Raw genomic sequence first — 8,801 nt, forward strand, 5'->3', positions numbered from 1 at the left:
AATAAGGTGGCCAAAAACTCTTATGGCCAGAAACATGAAGGCTCACTCCAGAGGTGTGGCTTTAAATCTTGAATTGAATTGGGCAGAGGCCAGCGATGTGTGGACTGCACAGCCAGGGACCCCCAACGTTTTACAGCCCACTGCAGATCCAAGGTGAAGTTCTGTCTTCCAGACCACCCCCACAGATAATCCTTGCCTGGCGCCAATCCAGTGGCTCCAGGCATGCCCTCCTGGCGGGGATACTAATCCAGTAACATGACTCATGTGGTCTGAGGGCTGAAGTGGACTCTGAAGAGAGGTCTGCTTGTAGCAGGAGTCACCAACACAGCTTGCCATTCATTCCCCTCAGAGCCAGAGATAGTGATCTTAGCTTCCAGCATTATGAAAAAAAACAGCAGTTTATCACAGATGGAGAGTAGTAGAAATACCTTGAGCCTTGCTCCCAACTGGAAAATGTGCTTTCCATTTCCCCCATAATATAGTAATCATAATTTTCTCCTCAAGATAGTCCCCATATAGGCCACCAATATGTAACTGTGTGATAGGGGTTCGGGAAAGTTCTTGAACCTTAAACTGTAGGTGAATGCCTTGTTTTTATCTAAGAGTCAAATAAGGGTGAGAAAGGTAATTGTTAAATCATTATATTTATTGAGGGAAGTATGGAGCCAGGGAAAGGCACCCTGGTGGCTGGAAATCCCACATAGAGGGACTAAGAAAACCTTGAAAAGGAAAAGGGAAAAAAAGTCCAAAGAGTTCCCATCATGTGGAGAGCTGGAGGAGGTAAGAGCTTGGAGGGGTGCTCTCCACTCTGCTCAGCCTGGCTGGACCTGGGCCAAGCTGAGGGGAAGCACCAACACCTGGAAGTTCCCAAGTAGTCAAGCAGCTCAGCGCCATCTGGAATAATTTAAAGTCCTGTGGCTTAAAGAGCATTTTTAGTGTGTTAAAAAGCATGTGTGTGTGTGTGTGTGGGGGGGTGCATGTATATATGCTCGCACTTCCACCTCTCTTGAGTCTCTCACGGAACAGGGAGCTCTAGGGGGCTTTCAGAGATCCCCAGGGCTTCTTGGTGTCTGCCTCACAGAGGGGTAAGATTATGGGCAAATGAAACAGCACCCAGGTTTTAACATGGATTCTCGGGATCCAACTTAGTGAGCCCTCACATTCCACTCTTACCCATTAAAGTCATCATTAAAATCTATTTTAGAGAGTAGGTGAGCAGTGAATTCTCAGAATATTTTTTTCTAAAAATACTTAAAAATATTTTAGGTAGTTCATATTAAAGGGAACTTAACATATGCATGCGCAATTTATAGTTTAGTTAGAACCAAAGGCCACTTTAACTGTTTGTAGTTCTTTCTCCCCATCCACAGCTCTTCCTTCTCACTTCTCTTTCATTGTCTAGCTACCCTCCCTTTCTCTACTGATCATGTGCTCAGCTCTGTGAAATCCTTGAGCCTTGCCTGGGTTTCTATTGTTTGAGCTAAATCCAGTAAATGCCAGGATCCAGTAAATGACTAAATAAATAAATAAAAAATAAATCAGGTAATATCAAGGTTTGCTAGAGACCATTTCTCCCTTTAGAAAGTGTCACATTTCTGATTTGGCTGTTTTACAGTGTCTCCAAAGAGTAGTTTTGTATATTTTCTTCTCCTTTTAGTTGCTTCCTCATTATAGCTAATATGATATCAGTGAATAACTGTTTAAATTTTATTATTGTATAGTTTTACAGAGCTTTGAGAAGTTTTATTAAGAGTTCTGTATTCTTCTCTATCATAGATCAAATCTAAGGATTATGATTCATTTTATACTACAGTGATATATATATCTGAATCAAAGTTAAACCAAAATTTATACATTGTTTTTAGGGCAACACTAGCTCAAATGTAATTGTATTGCCAGAGAAAGGGATTTATGCATGAATTAACAGGAAAATACCCTCTTTCAATAGCTTCTTCTAACTTTTGAAATATGTGCAAGTGATCACCCTTGGCAGATGATTTCCAGTATTTAGTTCTATTGTGATTGCAATTTTTATAAAATGAAGCAGTTAGAAATGATATTTTTAAGGGCTAGCAAATTATACTCAGTTTACAAATATTCATATAAAGTCACAGATGATTTTACTATCTATGAGCACACTAAGCCATATCATATTATTTGCAATTACAGCAAAATGCATGTGTGGTCCAAACATTCACCTTTCTATAAATAATATCTTCAAGAATTGCTTTCATATTTTAGAAAATAATCACCTCAATAATGTTGTTTTGGAGAATTTGGGAAGATCTATGATGACATCTAGTTTGTTTTTAATTGTTAAATGTATCATTTTTATTCAGTGTGCAAGTTCTCTATTAAGACAGGCTTATAATTTGAAAGTCAATTTGTTATCTTACTCAGCTGGAGGTACTGAAGTTGAACTCTTAAAAAGGAATAATGTAAGCATGGGCCAGTATGTGAGAGCAGGAAGCAAATTTGTGTGGAGAGCATTTTCAGAATAACTCTTTAGCTTGCTTTGTATCAGAAGTCTGTGGATTAGTTTTACAATTTTCAGAGAGAAACTCAGAAATGAGGTTAAAAGACCCTTGTTAGGAAAAATAAAATCTCTGAACATTATTCTATCAAAGAGAAAATGGCTATGTTACTCATTCCATTAAAATAAACAAAAAAAGGGCTACTTAACTGATGAGCATCCCTCCTCTATTTGGGTTCCACAAAACAGCAAGATGCAAAGTAATTAAGAAAGTAATTAAGAAAGATGAAACCAAGAATGGCCTCTTCCGTGAGATAGAGTCCTAACCACACAGTGATCCTGTTCATCAATGAAATTTTTAAATTTTCTATCAAGAAAATAAGCACTACCAAAGGTGCAATATTTAAATTTATTTTGTGTAATGAATATCAGATGACAACCATCAAAAAAATCAAGTCGGAAAAACTCTAGTGAAAAATGTGGGGAGTGACTGAAGCAATGTTTCCTGTCCAAAGATGATAGTTACAGATTGGGCACAATACCCTAACCTGTATGTAGAGCCCATCCTAATTTCCTTTGCTTCATATTTTGTAGTTTTATGTTACAAAATCAAATCAAATATCTTTCTTAGTTGTTTTGCTATATGGTTCAACTCTTCCAGTATGCTGTGATGTTTACATGAAGTCTCCATTGTCTCATTTCCTCCCGCAAATTTTAATTACTCTGTTGATATTTGATTTATAAACATCTATGTTCAGAAAGTCTTCCTTTCTCCTCTACCATGGCCTGCTTTCCTCAGTTACAGACACAGAATTTCTTCCCTGGGGTTTTATCAGTGTTGTCATTTTGGCAACTATTTCGGTGCTATTTACATTGCTCACTTTATTGTGATTCCTGTTACCTTAGTTTCTGTACCTGTGCTTGTCACTGCTTTGTGAACAGTGAGGGCAGTGACTACCAGACAATGGCTGTTAAATTGACAAGTGGTAAATGAATGATCATAATTTGGTTTTGGATGAAATAGGGATATACCAGCCAATGGATTTATTTTTCTCAGTGCCCTTTTTTTCCTATAAATATTACTTAAATAATTTTTTCAGTGTTCTGTTTTCATAATGGAATCTGATAGAAAATCAAATAATTACACAGTAAACTATTATTTCTCATAAGCAATTTCTATAGTAAACACTCAAATTTAAAGGACAACTTGTGACTACCCATTCACTGTTTATTGGTAGCAACTTGCTGATGATTACAAGTTACATTTTACCATTTTACATATCACCATCTTAAGAGGACATGGAAAGAAGGGCCCTTAGAACTCATCTATTATGTTCTTATTGGGGCTTTATATAAAAATTACCTCAGTAATGGAAATTCCCCTAGAATATACAGACATGGTCTCTGTCTTTATACATGATAAAACTGAGACTAGGGCAGGAGAGACAGGTTAGCAATTAAGGCACCTGTGTAACCTGCAGGGTTATATAAGGCAGTATTTGAGCGGAGGAAATTCTACCATTCACCACCACTGACAAACATCTTAAGTGTACAAGAGCACATGGTACTTTAAGAAATTAAATTAAATCCCATAGCTTAGAAGATTTAGGAAGGATTATTCTCTCCAAGCCTCTGTTTAAAGATATATGTATAATTCAGAATAAATGATAATACATTATTCTTGAACTTAAAATCCATACAGGCCATATCAATATTTCATTTATTTTTTATCTGTCCAACTGACACTCCTGTCAGTTGAATTTGTACCATTGTACTCTCTATATGTGGAACAAACTTCTAATAATTTCTATGTAGGTGTTTAAAGAAGGGTTATCTTACAGTCTAAGCCTTTTGGGATTATATAGTCTCTATCTGCAGGAAAGTTTGTCAGGTTTGTGTGATAAAATGTGTGCTATCACAAATTACTCAAGTCCCAGTAGTCATCCCTAAACTAAGTCTATGTTAACAGACTAAATTTAAATAGCAAAGTGAAGAGTAGACAACTTAATTCTAATGAAGCTTACCATGAAAGGATTTACTTTTTACCTGATTTCACTGTGGAACACTGGGAAAAGTAGTTATCTACTTGAAATTATAAAAGTCCCAAACCCATAAAACCCATAAAATAAGTTATGTAGACTCTACACTAATGAAAGCTGGTTATGAAACATTTTCTTCTGTTTTTGCTATTTAAGAAAAAAAATGGGGCAAATATAATTATAAGACTACAGTTTTGCTAGTACGTGGTTAGACTGAACACTCTGATCTTTTCTTATCACAGTAATAGCATCAAATGACTTAATAGTCCAATGCAGTGTACTAGTAATTCCTTAGTACATTATACAGCTAATTAAATATTTGTAATGATTATGTTTTGCTGTCCCTTTTCTTTTCCTCATAATGGACATAAGTAGTCCTTGTTGAAAACTTATGTTACTTGATGACAGAAGATAGCAAGTCCAGGCTTTAGTGTGAAAGGATGCTTACTTCAGTGTTTATCAGTTCTGGTAGAAATCACTTTATGATTAATACATTTAATGAAGTATACTTGGATTGGTTGCCTTTAACCTATATTTTCAAAACTGACAAAAGTAAGTTTGGATATGAAAGAAACCTTTTCATTTAGAAAATTTCAATTCATCATGCTTTTAAATTTCATAATTATGTTCAGGACTATTCATATAGACATGTTGTTATTAGTTCACTATTTAAATAAAATGTGTGGTATAATTTAAGTATGAACAAATTGAATGATAGGTATATTTCTGTTTGAAATAAGATACTTTAATTTTTTAAAGTCCTGCCAACCAAAAAGCACTAAAACAAGCAACTGATGTCTATTGTTAATAACTATTTCACTGTCATGTTAATCTCATTTCTGAATTTTGATTCACTCATTGGTCAGCTCTAGATAATGATTCTGAGGAATGGAAGAGCCTATCCCTGGACATGGGGATACTCCTTTTTTAATACTAGCTCTGTCTCTAATAAAGCACACTAGAAATTTCATTAAAGAGAATATAAGTGGTTTCTAACACATTAAATTGGTGGATTGGTTCAGCCAATTTCTCCAGCTTTCTTTATCTCTAAACTAGTGTTGCTGCTTCTGATTTGTGGGTGATGGACATTCATTATATGTTTAGGAAAAAATTAATGATTGTCTAAAGGTGAAGAAGGCTATGTTCAAGGGCCACATTCTCCCTAGAATACATAGAGAAATTTTATATTCTTTTTGAGAGTTATATAATAGTGTGAAATTTAATAGTACATTATATATTTATTTTTAAGAGTATAAATATATCACATATAAAATAATACAAAAATAAAATTTAATACTATATATATATATGCACACACACACACACACACATATATATCAAAAGCCTGTATTCCTATGTCCTACCAGACTCCTACAAGTCTAGGTTGAACCATTACATTATTCTTTATTAATTCCACACTCATGTGTCCATTCAAACCAAAATCAATTTTATTATTTATTTTGTTTCATATTTTTACATACATTGTAAGAAGACTAACATTTTCGTTTTGAAATTAAGCTTCCTCTTTTAATTCACATACAACTAATTTTAGGTTTCTGTTCTCTATATGGGATAATTTCTTACAAAAGGAGCCCTGGAGAGATTGCTTAGTGGTTAAGGTGCTTGCCTACAAAAACAAAAGACACAGGTTTGATTCTCTAGGACCCATGTAGGCCAGATGCACAAGGTGGCACATGTGACTTGAGTTGGGTTGGAGGCCCTGCGTGCTCCCTCTCGCTCTCTCTCTCTCTCTCCCTCTTTTTTTTTTCTCTCAAATAAATAAAGACAAAATATTTAAAAAGTAGAATATTGTTTCTTGCAAGTTCCATAAATATTAATTAAATTTTATAACATGTCTATAAAGTACAAATTTTATAATCACTTTGCCTGTATAATAATCTCCAGAGCTCAAAGCTAAACCTCTTTTGGCTGTTTGCAGTGGGTTCCTTACTATTTGAAACCAGTAAGAGAAGATTTAATAGCCACTAAATACACATAGGAAAATTATACCAGCTAAACTTAGTTAAATGCAATCACATATTAGGGTAAAATTTCAACGTTGGGGTTGAAGAGATAGTTTTGTGGTTGAGTGTTTTCTGTGCAAGAATGAGGGCATAACAGGACCTTAGACTACCTGAGTCTGATTCCCTGTTGCCTGTCTTGTGGGGAACAGACACTGAAGAAACTCTTGAGCTCATGAAAACTAGCAAGTGTCTGAATCAGTGAAGAAATATATAGATGAGCAATGGAGGAGCAGTACCCAAAGTCTACTCTGGCCTCTGCACAGGGTGCCACATGCATACACTCCATCACCCATAACACACACACACACACACACACACACACACACACACACACCTCAACTATTTTTTAACTTTATAAAAATATCCAAAGTTGTTGAAGATTTGAATTTGTCTACATGTTTGTAATCATGCATACTTTACAAATAGGAGTTGGTACAAACCATTACACTACTACTCTGGAATTTTTTAAGGCTACTCCATAGTCCACAGTTGAGAGAATTATATATGCCTATTTGATATCCATACATAAATACATAATATCTTCAAATATTGAAATGATTTATTTTCTTTCTCTCTTAGTTTCTTTTTAATTTATCAAAATTACAGTATTAGGTTATCTATGATATGATATCTAATGCTTTCTTGTGTATATTTGTATTTTTTTAATTTTTTTTATTTTTATAAATTTGCTTTATTTTTGGTGAGCAAAAATCCTTATGTCACACAAAAGTCATTTCTATAATTAATAGTTCTACAAACTGTATTTGAAAAAAGGTCACTATTCATGAAGGCACAGAAAAAAAAAATACAGTGACTTAATATATTTCTCTTTAACTTCTGTAGTAGAAGCAGGGCTGTCCTCATGATGCTCCTGAGGATTCTGTGGTATTAAACAGGAAGCTGGGAGCCTCTGGCCTTGAGGCACGGAACTTCAGAAACTCCTCAAGTTGTTTTATCCTAACTCGCTGGACCTGTTGTTCAAGGTGCCACGACGCCAGGTTCAAGAGGATGCTCCTCACTCGGTTCTGTACACCAGGCCGTCCAAAAATGGAGATTTCCGCTAGCTTTCCAGAGTTCACGGTGTCCACGCTCAGCAAAGCCTGGCTCATCCACTCCATTTCTGGGATCACAGCTCGGTCCGGGCCGAAGATCCTATCCGCCACCCAGGCCTCCAGGTGGAACACCAGAGGGACGCTCAGCTCCTGCGCGGGAAACCACCAGGGCCTGACCCGAATCCGCGGCGACGCGGGCAGCACGCTGAGCAGCCTCTCCGCGGAGGGGGGCTCCGTGTGCCCGTCGGGCTCTGCGGGCGCAGCGGCGTCAGGGACGGCCATGGCGCAGGGGCTGGCGGAGCGTCTGTATTTTTATGATTTAAAATTCTAAAGGTAAATTCTTTCATTTCAGAGTAACACTTGTCAGTGTTTCTACCATATTATATGCATCTTCTATATTTACCTTTCCCTTCATCACTTACTTTAATATATAACCCTTCTAATGCTTTTTAAACTTTTAATATATTGATTCATTTAATTTTATAACATCTCTATGAAGTTGGTATTTCTGTTACCATATTATATAGAGAATGTTCTTGAAGAGTATAAAGGCTAGGTAACTTGCTCAAAGTATCACAGTAATACTGAACTCTGACCTACTGACTAGACTCAACTCTTGCAATTAGTTTAATTCATGATTTATCCATTTTTTTCTCCATCCTCTTTCTGCCTCCTTCCTCTTTTGGCTTACTCTTCCTTCTTTTTTTTTTTTTTTTTTTTTTTTTTTAATTTCCCTTATAGTTTTCTAGTTCTGTGCTCTAGGATCTGTTGCATCCTGGCAAAAATTAACAATGTGACATTTCCTTTAATGGCACTGCAGATCTGTGCTATCATTTCCTGAGTTGGTACATTATTGTTTGGTTCATACTTTTATGCTGACACTTTTAGAGGTGTCTTTGTGTTTTCTAAAATGATTTTCTTTGCCACATCTCTCACTCTGATTCTTCAGTGTCTGCTGAGTTTGTTTTCTTCTTTTCTGTCTTCCTTCATCATCTCTTCTTCCTTTTCCTAACTTTCCTTTCCTCTCCTTTCCCCATCCCCTATTCTACCTCCTCCCCTTCCCTCCCCTCTTATTTCGGCCCTGTCCCTTCCTATTTTCTTTCTTTTATCTTATTTCTTTCCTTTTCCAATCCTTCTCCCCCATCCAGACCTTCCCATAATAGTTCAAATTTAGTAGTCCTACCATACCTAGGTGTTGTTTTCAGAAATCTCA

The 8,801-nt window shown here is 36.1% G+C and overlaps 1 protein-coding gene across 1 annotated transcript; it reads right to left on the reverse strand.

The window, feature by feature from the left end:
• Positions 1-7,331: 7,331 nt before the first annotated feature.
• Positions 7,332-7,870, reverse strand: LOC123458680 (oocyte-expressed protein homolog). The gene has a single exon (XM_045143534.1). It carries the CDS (start codon positions 7,868-7,870, stop codon positions 7,397-7,399), a length of 474 nt encoding a protein of 157 aa, XP_044999469.1. The 3' UTR covers positions 7,332-7,396.
• Between the last annotated feature and the right edge of the window lie 931 nt (positions 7,871-8,801).

The sequence above is a fragment of the Jaculus jaculus genome, chromosome 2 (assembly GCF_020740685.1).
Source record: "Jaculus jaculus isolate mJacJac1 chromosome 2, mJacJac1.mat.Y.cur, whole genome shotgun sequence".
NCBI lineage: Eukaryota > Metazoa > Chordata > Mammalia > Rodentia > Dipodidae > Jaculus > Jaculus jaculus.